This window comes from Anabrus simplex, chromosome 1 (assembly GCF_040414725.1).
Source record: "Anabrus simplex isolate iqAnaSimp1 chromosome 1, ASM4041472v1, whole genome shotgun sequence".
Lineage (NCBI taxonomy): Eukaryota > Metazoa > Arthropoda > Insecta > Orthoptera > Tettigoniidae > Anabrus > Anabrus simplex.
This window is the reverse complement of record NC_090265.1, coordinates 1,713,336,576-1,713,353,330: the sequence shown is the minus strand read 5'-3', so window position 1 is coordinate 1,713,353,330 and position 16,755 is coordinate 1,713,336,576. Positions and strand designations below refer to the sequence as shown.

At 38.4% G+C, this 16,755-nt stretch overlaps 1 protein-coding gene across 2 annotated transcripts in view; it reads right to left on the bottom strand.

The window, feature by feature from the left end:
* Nucleotides 1-16,755, bottom strand: part of MFS3 (major facilitator superfamily transporter 3) — a 353,439-nt gene that overhangs the window by 43,558 nt on the left and 293,126 nt on the right. For both annotated transcript variants that reach the window (XM_067138452.2, XM_067138451.2), the window contains exon 8: nt 8,667-8,822. In XM_067138452.2, the coding sequence (XP_066994553.2) occupies nt 8,667-8,822 (156 nt within the window). The remainder of the gene's footprint in view (nt 1-8,666; nt 8,823-16,755) is intronic.

The following is a 16,755-nucleotide window of genomic DNA, read 5'->3' as shown; positions in this document are numbered from 1 at the left end:
ATCGAGGACTTTGAAAAAGAAGCAACAATACAGAAAGGAGTGAGGCAAGGCTGCAGTTTGTCCTCCCTCCTTTTCAATGTTTACATAGAACGGGCAATAAAGGAAATCAAAACCTTGAGATTTGCTGATGATATTATTATTTTATCTGAGACTGCAGAAGATCTCGAGAAGCTGCTGAATGGCATGGATGAAGTCTTGGGTAAGGAGTACAAGATGAAAATAAACAAGTCCAAAACAAAAGTAATGGAGTGCAGTCGAATGAAGGCAGGTGATGCAGGAAATATTAAATTAGGAAATGAAGTCTTAAAGGAAGTAGATGAATATTGTTACTTGGGTAGTAAAATAACTAATGATAGCAGAAGTAAGGAGGACATAAAATGCAGATTAGCACAAGCAAGGAAGATCTTTCTTAAGAAAACAAATTTGCTCACTTCAAACATTGATATAGGAATTAGAAAGATGTTTTTGAAGACTTTTGTGTGGAGCGTGGCATTGTATGGAAGTGAAACATAGACGATAACTAGCTCAGAAAGAAAGAGGATAGAAGCTTTAGAAATGTGGTGTTACAGAAGAATGCTGAAGATGAGATGGATAGTTCGAATCACAAATGAAGAGATACTGAATCGAATTGGCGAGAGGAGATCGATTTGGCTAAATTTGACAAGAAGAAGAGATAGAATGATAGGACACATCTTAAGACACCCAGGGCTTGTTCAGTTGGTTTTTGAAGGAAGTGTAGGCAGTAAGAATTGTAGGGGTAGACCAAGGTATGAATATGACAAGCAGATTAGAGCAAATGTAAGATGCTGTAGTTATGTAAAAATGAAAAGGTCAGCACAGGATAGGATTGCATGGAGAGCTCCATCAACCTGACCAAAAATCTTGCTCTTTCTGCCAACATACTTTACTTATACCAACTGCATTTGGCTTTAGTCTATCCATTTCCCTTTCCAGATTCTCTAACCTACTACAATGATTCAAACTTCTATCATTGCACGCTCCGACTTGCAGAATGCCAGTATCCTTCTTCCTGATGATTGCCCCCTCTTGTGTAGTTCCCATCTGGACACCCAAATCGGGGACTGTTTTACCTCCAGAATATTTTACCCGGGAGGAAGCCATTATCTGTACATCATTCATATAGAAAGAGCTGCATGTCCTCTAGAGTTAGTTATGGCTGTAGTTTCCCGTTGCTTTCAGCTGCACAGCAGTATCAACACAGCTAAGCCTAAAATGGTTACCCGTTTTATCCAACATCCATCCCTCTCACATCCTCAACTGCCCTTACATCAGGACTGCAATCCTCAGAAACCAAAGAGATTAAAGTCCAGAAACCCATCTTGGAAGTTAGGCGAGAAGCTCCTGGAAACACATTTTGATGCTGATAAGATCTGGCACGAAGAATGGACCTCTTCAAATCCTGACTACCTGGGTTTAATCCACTATCCTTGTAGAGCTCCTCCTGGTTTCAACTTACCGAGAAGGGAATGGACATATCAAAACTGAATCAGGACAAACCATGGAAGGTGTAAATTCTGGCTTCACAAGTGGGGAAAATCTGAAGACCCCTTCTGCGACTGTGATAATGTGCCTCAGACCATCCAGCACATTGTTATGGACTGCCCAAAAAGAAGATTCAGTGGATCTGTTCAAGAATTACATATTGCCTCTATAGAAGCAGTGGACTGGCTGAAAAGTCTGGACATTAAGTTTTGAATGCTCACTTGTAAACTACATACTTATTTAAGAAATATGTATTTATATGTATTTATAATGTATCCTTGTTTTGCCATACGAAATAATAATAATAATAATAATAATAATAATAATAATAATAATAATAATAATAATAATAATAATAATAATAATAATAATAATAATAATAATAATAATAATAATAATAATAATAATAATAATAATAATAATAATAATAATAATAATAATAATAATAATAATAATAATAATAATAATAATAATAATAATAATAATAATAATAATAATAATAATAATAATAATAATAATAATAATAATAATAATAATAATAATAATTACAAGGCCATATCAGTTAATCATCAAGACTGCCACCCCTGCAACTTCTGTGAGGCTGCTACCCCTCCTTCAGATGAACCATTCGTTAGTCTGGACTCTCGACAGATACCCATCCGATACGGTTGCACCTACAGCTCAGCTACCGACTATATTGCAGCATCCAAGCCTCCCCACTGTGGCAAGGTCACATAGTTCACAGGGGAGAATATTTATTTATATCATCATCATCATCATCATCATTCTGTTCCCTTATCCAGCTCCTGTTGGGTCAGGGCATTGACACTTCTTCTCTTCTTCCACAATTCCTCTTCCAGTATTTTGACCCAATCCAGGTCTCTTCTTCTTCCACTCCTCTTTATTGAATCGATCCACCTCATTCTAGATCTCCCTCTTACTCTCCTCTCCTCAAACTTCATCTCCATCATCTGTTTTGGTATTCTTTCCTCCTCCATCTTTACATGTTCAAACCATCTTAGTTTACTATGAATTCTCTCATTTATGTTTTCCATTCTGACCTCCTTTCTACATCTTTGTTTCTCAGTCTGCCTTTCCTTATCTCTGCTATCATACTTCTTTACTGGCTTGAATTTAACTCCCCTCCATACTCGTCACTGTCCAGGTCTCAGCCACATAAGTCAGTATAGGTGCATAATATATTTTGTACATTATTTCATTGCACTTCCTTATTCCAGACAATGTCCTGTTGCACCCTCTTGCTAATTTCCATGTCCAGCCTTGTATTCTGCATCAATTCACTCCTTAGGTATTTGTAATGGTCAATGGATTTGACTGCCAATTTTCACGATGCCTTTCTCTTGTCTTTCTCCTTTTGATATCATCATGGTCTTGCTTTTCTCTGCACTGATTTTCATACTATACTTTAGTGTTCTTGTTCAGTGCACTAAGTTGTTTTTATACTTCTTTGTTCCCCAGACCCAATGTCGTCTACAAATAGTAATAACTTCATCTCCCTATTCAATCAGTCACTACTGATCTACATTTAGAGCAGTCGCCCAGGTGTCAGATTCCCTATCCGTTGTTTTCCTAGCCTTTTCTTAAATGAAGCTGACCCACACTAACGTCTTTGTAGTGAACGTGTCCCACAGGCATGATTTGAGTAGAGACTCGTGTGTGAATATTGACGTGGACAAGGTCAATACAGATATTGTTAAAATTTGTAAACATTTTCAGAATACTCAGCTTATTGAATGCAGCAGTTTTTAGAGATACTGTTATACGAAACATGGCCTCCATCTAAACAATTCAGGTAAACGAAAGATAGCAAATATTGTTCTAGATTTTATTAATCTTAAGATGTGTACTGTAAAACAGGCAACTGCCTTGAGTTAAACTGGCACATACAGGGAAACTTGCCAGAAAACCCAGACCCTTAAATCAAGATCTATGTACAAGGATCTGGGTTCCAGGGAAGTTCTCAACTCATGAGTCAAACGTTACCCAATTGCAACAGTCAAGTTTTAGGGAGGAAGGAGGTCTGAGATTGCTCTTGGTAAACTGTCAGAGTGTAGTAAATAAACAATTGAAATTCGGTACATTGATGGAATCTTATGAGACGGATGTGGTGATAGGAGTGGAATCGTGGTTAAGAGAAGGGGTGGGTAATACAGAAGTATTTCCAGGAGGGTATACAGACTATCGTAGAGACCGAGGAGATAAAAAGGGAGGAGGGGTATTTATTCTGGTGAAGGAAACTTATTGTTCGCATGAATGGTTTACTGATGAAAGGGATGAAATATTAGGGATAAAATTAGTTTGTGATAATATGAAGGAGGTGGGAATTATAGGAACATATAGGCCTGGAAGAGAGGAAAGAGACATGGAAATATTTGAGAAAATAATAGATTATACTCATAAAAACAATAATGATACGGTAATAATTGGGGGAGATCTAAACTTGCCTGAAGTTGAATGGAATGGAGCTGCAAGTGAAGCCCATGAACAGAAACTGGCAAATAAGTTAATTTGGGAGGGAGGATTTACACAAGTAGTACAAGAACCAATTCGTCTCAATAACTTGCTAGATGTATTCTTGGTTAAACCATGGGAAATTGTTGATAAAACTGAGGTAATTGAAGGAATAGGTGACCATAAGGCTGTAATAATGGATGTAGGACTTGTACCAAAAATGCTTAATAAGAGGGTCACAAAAGACAAGAAATTATACAGAAAAACTAAAGTTGATGAATTTGGGACTTACCTTAAATCACAATTCAGTTGTTGGATAAGTGAAGGGAATAATGTGGATACACTTTGGGCTAAATTTAAAGGAATCATTTGGGAAGGAGAGAAGAGATTTGTACCTGTTAAGAAGGGTAAAATGACCTCAGACCCTGTTCATTACACAAGGGAAATAAGAAAATTAAAAAGAAAATGTAGAATAGTAAACAGGAAAATCAAAGAAGGTAGGGAGAATAGAGAAACTAGAAAACAGCTAATGAGGGAACTGAATAGAGTGAAAAAGGAAGCAAAAGAGAATTATATGAATGGCATTCTTCAAAAGGGTAATGACCACAAAGGGAAATGGAAAAATCTATATTCATATATTAGGAATCAAAAAGGAAAAGGAATCCAAATTCCTACAATGGTGGGAGAAGGGGGTGAACACTATTTAACAGATACTGAGAAAGCAAACCTCTTTAGTAGGGAATTCCGAGATTCAGTAGAAGATTGTCAGGACTTGGAAACCGTAACAGAAGATAGAGAGGGAGAGACACAGAGGGAAACAAGAAGCTTCTCATTCACAAATGAAGATATTTTCAGAGAAATCCAACTGCTTCAGCAAGGAAAAGCAGCAGGAAGTGATCAAATTACTGGGGAGGTATTAAAGACAATGGGGTGGTATATAGTGCCTTATTTAAAATTTCTCTTTGACTATGTCATAAATAATAGTGTGATACCAAAGGAATGGAAGGAATCTATAATAATACCAATTTATAAAGGAAAGGGTGATAAAAGGAAACCAGAGAACTACAGACCAATCAGCCTGACCAGTATAGTTTGTAAAATACTGGAGAGTTTAATAGCAAAGTACATCAGAGGGATATGTGATGATAAAAATTGGTTCATGAGGAGCCAGTATGGATTTAGAAAGAAATTTTCTTGCGAGGCACAACTGGTGGGATTTCAGCAGGACATATCAGATCAGTTAGATTCAGGAGGCCAGTTAGATTGCATAGCCATAGATCTTTCCAAAGCCTTTGATAGAGTGGAACATGGAATATTATTAAAGAAATTGGAGGGAATAGGATTGGACGTAAGGGTTATACGTTGGATAAGAACATTTCTAAATTCAAGGGTTCAGAAAGTCAAAGTAGGAAATAATATATCACAGGAAGAGAAAGTCTGGAAGGGAATTGCACAGGGTAGTGTAATCGGTCCGTTACTTTTCTTAATATACGCAAATGATTTAGGGAACAATATAACATCGAAAATAAGATTGTATGCAGATGACATAATTGTTTATAGGGAAATAAATAACATTGAGGATTGTTCAGAATTACAAAGGGACCTTGACGGTATCCAAGAATGGGTTGAAGAAAATAATATGAAGATTAATGGAGGCAAATCAACTGTTACAACATTTACAAACAGGAGCTTTAAAACTGAATTTGAATATACTTTGGATGAGGTAGTTATCCCAAAAGATGGCAAGTGCAAATACTTAGGTGTGAGATTTGAAAGTAATTTGCACTGGAAGGGTCATGTTGATGACATTGTTGGGAAAGCATACAGATCGTTACATGTCATATTGAGACTACTTAAAGGATGCAACAAAGAATTAAAAGAAAAAAGTTACTTAAGTATGGTTCGTCCATTATTGGAATATGCAAACAGTGTTTGGGATCCTCACCAAGAATACCTAATAAAAGAACTAGATGGTGTGCAGAGGAAAGCAGCAAGGTTTGTAACAGGGGATTTCAGGAGAAAGAGTAGTGTATCAGAAATGTTAAAGGAACTTGGGTGGGAAACTTTAAGTAAGAGAAGGGAGAAAACTAGACTTATAGGATTATATAGAGCCTATACAGGAGAAGAAGCATGGGGAGATATCCGTGAGAGGCTTCGGTTGGAAAATAATTATATTGATAGAACTGACCACAAGTACAAAATTAGAAGGAATTTTAGCAGAAGCGACTGGGGTAAATTTTCTTTCATTGGGAAGGGCGTGAAGGAGTGGAACAGTTTACCAGGGGTAGTGTTTGATCCTTTTCCAAAATCTGTACAAATATTCAAGAAGAGAATAAACAACAATAGAGATAATAAATTAAAGGTTAGAGGGCATTCGTCCAGTGCAGGATATTGTAAATAATAAATGTGTGTGATTAAATTAATTCCATCCCCTGGTCTAAGGAGTTTGGACAGCCCAAGTAGGGGACTGCCTGTAGGGGTGAAGTACAGTGGGGACTTCGAGGGCCCTGGGACCGCTACGGTAGCTGTGAAGGCCCTTCAGGAACTCTGAAAAGTGGTGGCAAAAGGGGCTCTGGTTAAGACGCAGCAGGTCGTTATGCTACTTAGGTTCCAAAATGGGTAAAATATAAATATGTAAATAAATTCAGTGTTAATTTTAATCTAATACCAGTTGTATAGTATTATTAGAAGTAATTTCACATACCGTACTGTATATGAGTTGACTATGTTTGTGAGATATTATAAGTAGAATTTTGTAAACAATATAAATTTATTAAGGATGGTGTGTGAGTTTAATAGAAAAAATTATTAGCGTAAATTGTATAATATTGTATTCTAGGAAAATTTTCTTCGCCTCCTGTTAATTTAAAATTTAGTACTTGACAATAATGTATTTTAGTGTACCATTTGCCACTGAGGTAGACACCTCATTTGGAAATCAAGATATTTTGATTTGATTTGATAATACTGACCAGGAAAACTAGTAGAAAGAGCCAGCTGTACTTCGAGCTGGCTCAGTCAACTAGAAAATGAAACTCGGGAAAGTAAGGAATTTCAAGTTACCCAATTGCAACAATCAAGTTTTAGGGAGGCAGGGGGTCTGAGATTGCTCTTGGTAAACTGTCAAAGTGTAGGAAATAAACAATTAAAATTTGGTAAATTGATGGAATCTTATGAGACTGATGTGGTGATAGGAGTGGAATCATGGTTGAGAGAAGGGGTGGGTAATAGAGAATTATTTCCAGAAGGGTACACAGTCTATCATAGAGACCGAGGAGTTAAAAAGGGAGGGAGGGGGGGGGGTGTTTATTCTGGTGAAGGAAACTTATTGTTCACATGAATGGTTTACCGATGAAAGGGATGAAATATTAGGGATAAAATTAGTTTGTGATAATATGAAGGAGGTGGGAATTATAGGAACATACAGGCCTGGAAGAGAGGAAAGAGACATGGAAATATTTGAGAAAATAATAGATTATACTCATAAAAGCAATAATAATAATATGGTAATAATTGGGGGAGATCTAAACTTGCCTGAAGTTGAATGGAATGGAGCTGCAAGTGAAGCCCATGAACAGAAACTGGCAAATAAGTGAATTTGGGAGGGAGGATTTACACAGGTAGTACAAGAACCGACTCGTCTCAATAACTTACTAGATGTATTCTTGGTTAAACCAAGGGAAATTGTTGATAAAACTGAGGTAATTGAAGGAATAAGTGACCATAAGGCTGTAATAATGGATGTAGGACTGGTACCAAAAAGGCTTAATAAGAGGGTCACACAAGTCAAGAAATTGTACAGAAAAACTAAAGTTGATGAATTTGGGACTTTCCTTAAATCACAATTCAGTTGTTGGGTAAGTGAAGGGAGTAATGTGGATACACTTTGGGCTAAATTTAAAGGAATCATTTGGGAAGGAGAGAAGAGATTTGTACCTGTTAAGAAGGGTAAAATGACCTCAGACTCTGTTTATTATACAAGGGAAATAAGAAAAAAAGAAAATGTAGAATAATAAACAGGAAAATTAAGAGGTTAAAACATAATATTTTACCCACAAAATTTAAAAATATTTCTTTTTGGAAATGAATGTATAAATCGTACCATATTTTCTTATTTTGGGTTAAAGAAGAACTATATAGTGAATGTGTAAAATGTTAGAGTTCCATGTTTAATAGGATTGGAATAAGGTTGATCATAAAAACATGTACTGTTGTGGTTAGTTCTATTCTCTACTCTACTATGTATCCTTCAGTTATGGGAAAAGCTGAAGAATAATGTATTCAAAATAAATACTCTGAAAATAAAAATTATATGAAGATAGAAGCACATGCACTTTGAATCCATACTTAATGTCCTTCACAACCAAGGTAAACAAATACAAATTATGAGCCAGACATTGCATTTAGATATGAAATCCACTTGCAACATATAAGAAATCTCACATAATAATTTGTATTCTCATAAAACATAATGTACGAAAACAGATTATCAGTGAAGAATTCTAAACTACATATAATTACATTAAAAAACAGAGTATACTCTAGTTGGCCTTCCATGGCCTCCAAAGAATAAATTATTATCGTGATAGGTTTTTATGTAGTTTTTACCACAAATTATTCCATTTCAGGTACAATCATTAAATATTTAAAATAATTATAGTTCAAACAAAAATAAAATGAGAGCTACTGACCTGCGAAGTTTGAAGCAATGTCAATATGGTTCCCCAGGAAGCCACAGAACATACCTCCAATGCAGGAGATTGCAACTGTCATTAAAGCAACGGCAGCTGCCTTATTGCAGCCAACAAAGCCTACTGCTACAAAACAAGCTGCTGGTACGATAGAGGCTGAAACAGAAGAAAAATCATTGATGATTTATGTGTCAGTACTGTAGCAGTAAATAAAGAGGTGTCTGTCTGTAAATAATACAGAGTGATGATGATCATATTAATGTCCTCAAACATAGCACAAAACAAATTCATTGCCATAAATATTGTTCTGTGTGAACTGATTAGGAGACCAATCAGACTGCCTAATAGGGCGGCTATCTGTAGAGCCCTGCACAGATGCGGATATCGGCAGTTATCTGGAAAGTTAGTGTCTTGGCAGATACAAACTGTACGGCAGTGAGAATAATTTTGCTGATAATGTCTAAATGATGACGTTTATTGATTTTCACTCAGGTATAATCTTGTTTTTTGTTTGTGGTTAGGTGACCCTTGACATTGGTATGGGAGAATAGTAATACTGTATATAAAAAGCCTTGAGACCATAAAGCTGTAAACCTGACCTAAGCCTAATTGGCTCCTGCCCACAATTAATGGAAGGAAGGAACAAAGATCAATATGTCAGTAGTTGTCGCGAGAGAAAATCCTTCGTAAACCTGTGTCTGTAGGGGGTCTGGTGCCAGGTGTCAGGCCTATTGTATTATGTTAACAGGTCTATCCATTTCAATACCTTGGGTGTAATACACTGTAGTTAAATATTTAAATTATCCACGGGTAACTATTTTGGAGATACGGATAACCCTTCATGGATGTGGGCGCAGATGAAGGAAGTGCGGATGTGGATATTATTTTGTATATCTGCACAGGGCTCTAGCTATCTGTAGCATCGAATACTTAGGGAGCTTCGTTTCTTATGAGTTTTTAAGATTATCTACCTCCATAGGCTAAACAGGAGCAGCAAGTTGCAGCTCGTAATTCTTACAACATACTGGATATGCGAAGGCATTCAAATTCAGGAGAGGAACAGTAAAGAAATGTTAAAAATTTAAAAATTAAACATTTGTAAGATAAACACTATCTTAATTGTCAAATCATCAGGGTCCCTAATTTTAGATGATGATGGGAATGATCATGAACAATTACAAATTTGAGCTTTAACAAAAATAATATTTTATGGTGAAAATGATCACAACTCATTTCCTAACTTAGGGCACACTTGATCCTGAATGTTATTAGAGATATGTTCCCCATATTCAAATCAAATCAGAGTTTGATAAAATTCCTCTTGAATTTGTTATTAAGTGCGAACTACACATACTGATTTGTCAAAATTTGACTTTCTTGGAGGCAGGGGCACAGCCAAGTGGGGTCACTGGGGGTTAGAACTCCCTTCGTCCACAGAATTTTTTACAAAAGAAAAGAAACAGAAACTGATAATAAACAAATGAAAGTCAGCTCTTTTGAATATTCATAGATGAAATTGTAAAACCAACAGATTTCTTGAATCTATTTTCTAAGAAGATTGTAATCTGAACATACCATTCGTTGTAAAACTATTTACTTTGATCATATTGTTCTTGTTCTGTATTTTGTAATACACCGGTACTGAAATCTGAATATCATAATTATTTACTTGTATCAATGTCCTTATGACACTAGTGCATGTGCACACCACACACGCACAAACACCTTCATTATGTTCTATCATCATTTTGTAACCGTAACCCCCTCCATCGATCGATCCTTGGCTACGCTACTGCTTGGAGGTATCCTAATCTAAGTCAGATTCTTTACCCTTGCTGGCTGGAACCTTTGTAAGCAACATGAGTGAGTACTACATGCTTAGAGAGATTAAACAAATTACACGATTTCACACACACAAAAAAGGTACTCTTTCCTTGGTAAATGTATCACTTCATAAACTAAATTCATACAAATGACCCAAATGTAATTAGAATTCATAACTGATTAAAGAAATGACAGTAATCTCAATTCTCATAATGAAGAAAATATAACTTGATAATAATCATAAGTTTTACCACAGTGGAATACAAATTAGAAGGTTGATTCAACCCATGTCATCTCAATACCCATGCTTATTATGCGATAATGCATGTACGCTGGTGGGAAATTAAATCTCAACACCAAGAAGACATTAGATTAGAGGAATACAATTTAGGCTAAGAAATTGTCTAAGTAACATATTTATTTAACTAAACTTTCCAGGTTACAGTTTGAAGTATGCACCAGAAGACATGTGACATGGTGGTACATTAACAACCACTGTAGTCACCATGATTGTTAATGCAAGAATTCAAACGTGCATGCATCGTGTCTCGTACAGATCCGTATGTCATATTTTGGGATGGAATTCCACGTCTGTTGCAGGTGGTCAATCAAATCAGTAACAGTTAATGCTGGTATTGGATGACGCTGCATTTGTTGTTCCATAATGTCCCATACGCACTCAATGGGTGAACGGCCCAGTGATCTCACAGGCCAAGGCAACTGGTCGACATTATGTAGACTATGTTGGGTAATAACAGCGGTGTGAGGACAAACATTATCTTGTTGGAAAACACCCTCTTGAATACTGCAAATGAATGGTAGCACAACTGGTTCAATCACCAGTCTGACCTACAAACCCACTGTCAAGATTCTTGGGATAATGACTAGTGTGTTCCTGCTGTCAAAGGAAATCATTCCCCAGACTGTAACTCCTGGTGTAGGTCCCTCCACTCCGCCCTCCAATGAACTCTAGCTTGACACCACTGAAGACTCAAATGGCAGTGATTCTGTGTTAGTGGCATTGTACATAGCTCAGATCTTTACAATTCAGCATTATGCTGTTGCTGATCTTGAAAATAAATATATAAATAAATAAATAAATAGATGAAAGATACAGGACATCTGGCTCGGAGTTGTCTCTCAAATAATCCATTTGTTACCATTCACTGTGTCATTCTGCTGCCGAATGAAGCTCTAATGGCTGCTGCAGATGCAGTGCAATCAACCACAGCCATGCGGAGAATACGATGATCTTCCCTTTCCGCAGTGGCCAGCTTGCAACCGGACCCCACTTTTCTTGAGAGTGTGCCTCTTCTTGACCATTGTTGCCAACACCGATGCACTGTGGATACACCCCTGCCAAGTCTTTCTGCAATATCGTGGAAAGAACATTGACCTTCTCGTAGCCCTATCACACGGCCTTGTTCGAACTCATTAAGGTGCTGATAAGGCCTTCTTCGTCTCCTTAAAGGCATATCTGACTCACACCTACCTCACGTCAACACTGAACGATGACTGACGCTCATGAAGAGTACAGCGCGTATTTAAAGTAAAGTCGATTTGCAAAGTCACTGTGGTGCTGCTAGCACCACTCTTCGCCAACTAGCGTGCAAATCTGAATAGGCGTCATCTTTCAGATGTGCAAACACAGCTCCCTAATTTCATTTATCTAGCACAACTCCTTCTGGGTGTTGGGAATTAATTTTCTGCCAGTGTATTTAATGCCATCACAAGTAGCTCATGGACACAATCACACAGGACATGCAAAGGAGTGTCTCTTGGACTGTCTCATGTGCAGATGATGTCGCACTTGCTGATACCACCAGAAGAGGATTGCATTGTCAAACTGAAGGTTGGAGCAGCTGTCTTTTGCAATAGTCTTATTCTGAACAAAAAAGAAGACCGAATAATGGAAATCATCCCAAGCAACAGCTCCACCAAGTTGATGGAGAGACCTTATCAAAGACTGTAAACATGTATCTAATATCTCATCTTCAGACTGATGGTGGGATACGTGATGAAGTGAGAAGAAGGATAAAAGCAACATGGATGGGATGGAGGGAAGTGGGAAGTTACAGGTGTACGCTGCAACGGAAGGATGCCACTACACCTGAAATCCAAAATACACTGCATGACAAAAAAAGTTAAGCACCCAGAAGGACTAATCCAATATTATCCCATTGTGCTATAAATGCATACCATTGATGTGCGAGTAAATGATTAGGTTTACAAGGATCTATAATATGTAGAACGGCCACCAGAGTGCTTTCTTGATGACACCGTCCTGTTGTTGATAAGTTGTTACCAGTCAACAGCTGTGAGTCAGAATGTTAAGCAAGACGTGCAGAGAGGACTACATACAGTACAATGTATCCGTGATGCCTCACAGATGTTGTTAGACAGTAGTGATGGGATATTCGATTCATTTTACTGAATCGATTCATCATTTAACATGCCATCTGGTCTTCATTCTATGAACTGCTTTACTATGCGTTATCTAGCTTTCAGATTCAGGTTTCTCCTGGCAGCCAACTTTTTGCATCATATTTTGATCTTACAAAGCCTTTCGCCCACAGCAACAACTCCATTAAATAAGTATACAGAATTAGATGAAAAAATATCTGTACGCACAGTCATCAGTGATCTGCATTTAGAGCTGTCGCCCAAGTGGGAGATTCCCTATCAATTGTCTGCCTAGTCTTTTCTTAAATGATTTCAAAGAACAGGGAAATTTCTTTGTATTCACGGTAAGTACACAATACAAAACAAATAAGTTCAAAATAAAATGCAGGAAAAAGTAGGCATTTGTACGTATACATGCTCATTATATTACAGTTAGCTCTGCAGATGATGATTGTGGTGCCTCTTCTCAGTCAATCCACCACATTGTTGCCGACTGCCCAATTCGAGCTTTTAAAGGAACGCTAATGGACATTCACTGCACATCGAATGAAGCAGTTGATTGTGTCCAAATACTAGACCTGGAGTTGTAGTATTGTACGGACTTGTGACTATGCACATTTATCCTGAAACTATATATATATGTACATACATTCATCATACGATAAATAAGTAAATAATACAGTACAAAACTTATGTAGCTAATAATAATAAAAGAAAAAGAAGTGACATAACTCAAATTTTGTACACTAATTTATGTTTTCCATTTCTCTGAAAGTCACAACTCTATCATATACACAGAATTAGATGTAAAAATACCGGTGTTTGCAATAAGTAGCCTACATATTAGATATAAATCAAATAAGTTGCTTTACGTCACACCGACGCAGGCAGGCCTTATAGCGAGGATGGGATTGAAGTGGAAAGGAAGCAGCTGTGGCCTTAAGGTACAACACTAGCATTTGCCTGGAGTGAAAATAGGAAACCACAGGAAACCATCTTAACAGCTGTCAACAGTAGGATTTGAATCCACCATCCCCCGAAAGCAAGCTCATAGCTATGCAACCCTAACTGCATGGCCAACTTGCTCGGTCAGCTTTGAAAATATGACTCTATCAGTAGAGGATTTTTTAAATCATTATATTTTGTACAGGCTACACGAGATGCACAGTAGCCCTGTGGTTTTCTGGTTCCACATCTTTTTATTTAAGTTATTGCGTCAGTCGGCTCACTTAACCACTGTCTACGTACATTGGTGATCTCGTGATTCGATTATTGAAGTCTTGTACAATGATGTGACGTATGAACTGAGAAAATACTGAGCGGTTCTTCCCTATATAAAAGAGACAATTTTAAGTGGTCACGAGCATGACTTATAGTCATAAGGTAGGCTAGAGATTTGAGTTGAATTAATTGTCGAATGTCAACTAAGTTATAATACTGATTCATTAAACTAATACATAGAAGGACCTAATAGCCTACCTATTTACTAGCTAGTTACTTTGGAATTATGTTTTGACTACCTTTTTAACACTGCAAATAAATCCATATATTATTTAAACCTCCCTGTAAGAAAAGGACAGTGAATGCAAATGGGTATTATTTTCAAATGAGCTGAGAGTGAGAGCCCGTCATGGCATACGATTCTTTCAGTGTGCCATGGCTGTATATGTCTCGATGCAGCAGAAGTTTGGCTCCCTGCCAATGACCGCGCGCGCGTGTGTGTGTGTGTGTGTGTCACATCTCACTGAGCCGTGATTGCATACAATTATTTCAGTGTGCCATGGCTCTGTATGTCTTGCCAGCAGCAGAAGTTCGGCTCCCCACTAATGTCCAGTGTGCTGGTAATGAACCGTGTGTGTGTTGTGTCTCACTGATCTGTGAGTGAGCCACTCAGTACTGTCTGCTGTCAGTCAACTGAATCATGTACCGTGAGCTCGCTGTTCCTGTGAATCGATCCACTCGGACACTTGAATGATTTGATGCACTGCTTCGAAACATACATTCAATGGCCAACACTATAAGACAGCCTATCCACCAACTGACAGCATTTGACAGAGGCCAGATTGTGGAACTGCATGAGGCTGGTTGGTCGTATCGTGCAATTGCCTAGCATGTGGGCCATTCAGATGTCACAGTGGCCCAATGTTGGACTCAGTGGGGTACATGAGAGCACCCAATCACGTCGTGTAAATTTGGGTCGACCAAGAAATACCACGCCGAGAGAGAACCAATGCCAAGCATTGCGGGGTCCCAAAACTTCGGCACCCGACATCCGCGAACATGTACTGGACACTCTACAACAGCCTGCGAGTTATAGCACAGTGTCTCGATGAATCATATCCGCCGGGTTGAGATCCTACCGCCCAATGCGTCGGTTGTCATTGCCCAAAACATCAACGTCTCCATTTGGAGTGGTGCCTTGCCCAGGTAGCATGGACAGAGGATGACTCGCATCGCATCATGTTCAGTGATTAGTCTCGCTTCTCCATAACCTCCAATGACCATTGTGTGTGGGTTTGGCGGTGTTGAGGGCGGAGGACAGATCCTGTCCATATTGTAGAAAGACACATAAGCATAATCCCTGGCATCATGGTGTGGGGAGCCATAGCATATGCATTCAGGTCACCTCTAATAGTGTTTCAGCAGACTTTGATGGCACAGCGATATGTCACAGATATTTTGTGTCTGCATGTCCTACACATAATGGCAGAGCACTCTAAGACAGTGTTCCAACAAGATAATGCACGTTCATACACAGTATGTGTGTCTATGGACTGCCTAGAGCATGCTGAGGTCCTCCCGTGGCCAGTAAGATCCCCAGACCTCTCTGTCATTGAACACGTGTGGGGTGACATTGGAAGGGGACTCCGTCCCAGTACCAACCTGTAGGATCTGAAGGGACAGCTGCAATAACTATGGACAAACTTGCCTCAGAAGAGGATCCAAAGGCTGTTTGACACCATTCTGAACCACATAAGGGCATACATTGCAGCCAAGGAGAGTGCAACACCCTATTGATCTGGCGCCAACATTCACCTGTAACTGCCAACGGCCTTGACTCCTTCATCCCATTTTGTAATCAGTTCAATAAATGTACATGTTCTTTCAGCATATGTAGTTTTGTTCACTTTTGACCGCTACTTCTGGGTGCTTAACTGTTTTGTCAGGCATGTATACCATATGGTAGCACGTCCTGTTGCTTTATACGGTGTTGAATGTCAACCAGCTGGCAAAGCTGTGGAGCGCCAATTACACAACATGGAAATGCGTGTGCTCCATTGGCCAATGGGCATCACATTCCTGCATCATATAAAAAATGACACTGTTTACAAGCAAATGGGCATTGCACCCTTTACTAAGAAGGCAAAGGAAAAGCATCTCCATTGGTATGGTCACGCCCTGCATGCCACACCTGGAACAGTTGCCAATTTCATCCCCTCCTTTGAAATTAACGGGCAACATCCACTTGGATGTCTAAAGCAGCACTGGCTTGACAGTAAATGTGGATATGAAGATCCTCAACATAAGACCACACAATAAGCTGAGAAGAAATCATTTAAAGATGCAGCATATTTTTGAAGGGAAAATCAAGATGCTGAACATTATGTCACACAATTCCATTTAACTCATCTTAGAAAGGTTGAAACATTACACTAACAAGGGAAGTACCCTGGCTCGAACGGCTAAAACTGACAGAGAGTGGACTTAAAGTATACAGTTGTACCTATGTTAATAGCTATCAAGGCTATTCGTCTGTAAAAATACGTGTTCGGTCGCCAGCGCCATCTGAAAGTCAGCACACAGGCTGCGCTGCATTGGAGCTGTACACGCAATGCCTGTTAATCAGTTGCAGTGTGTTGTA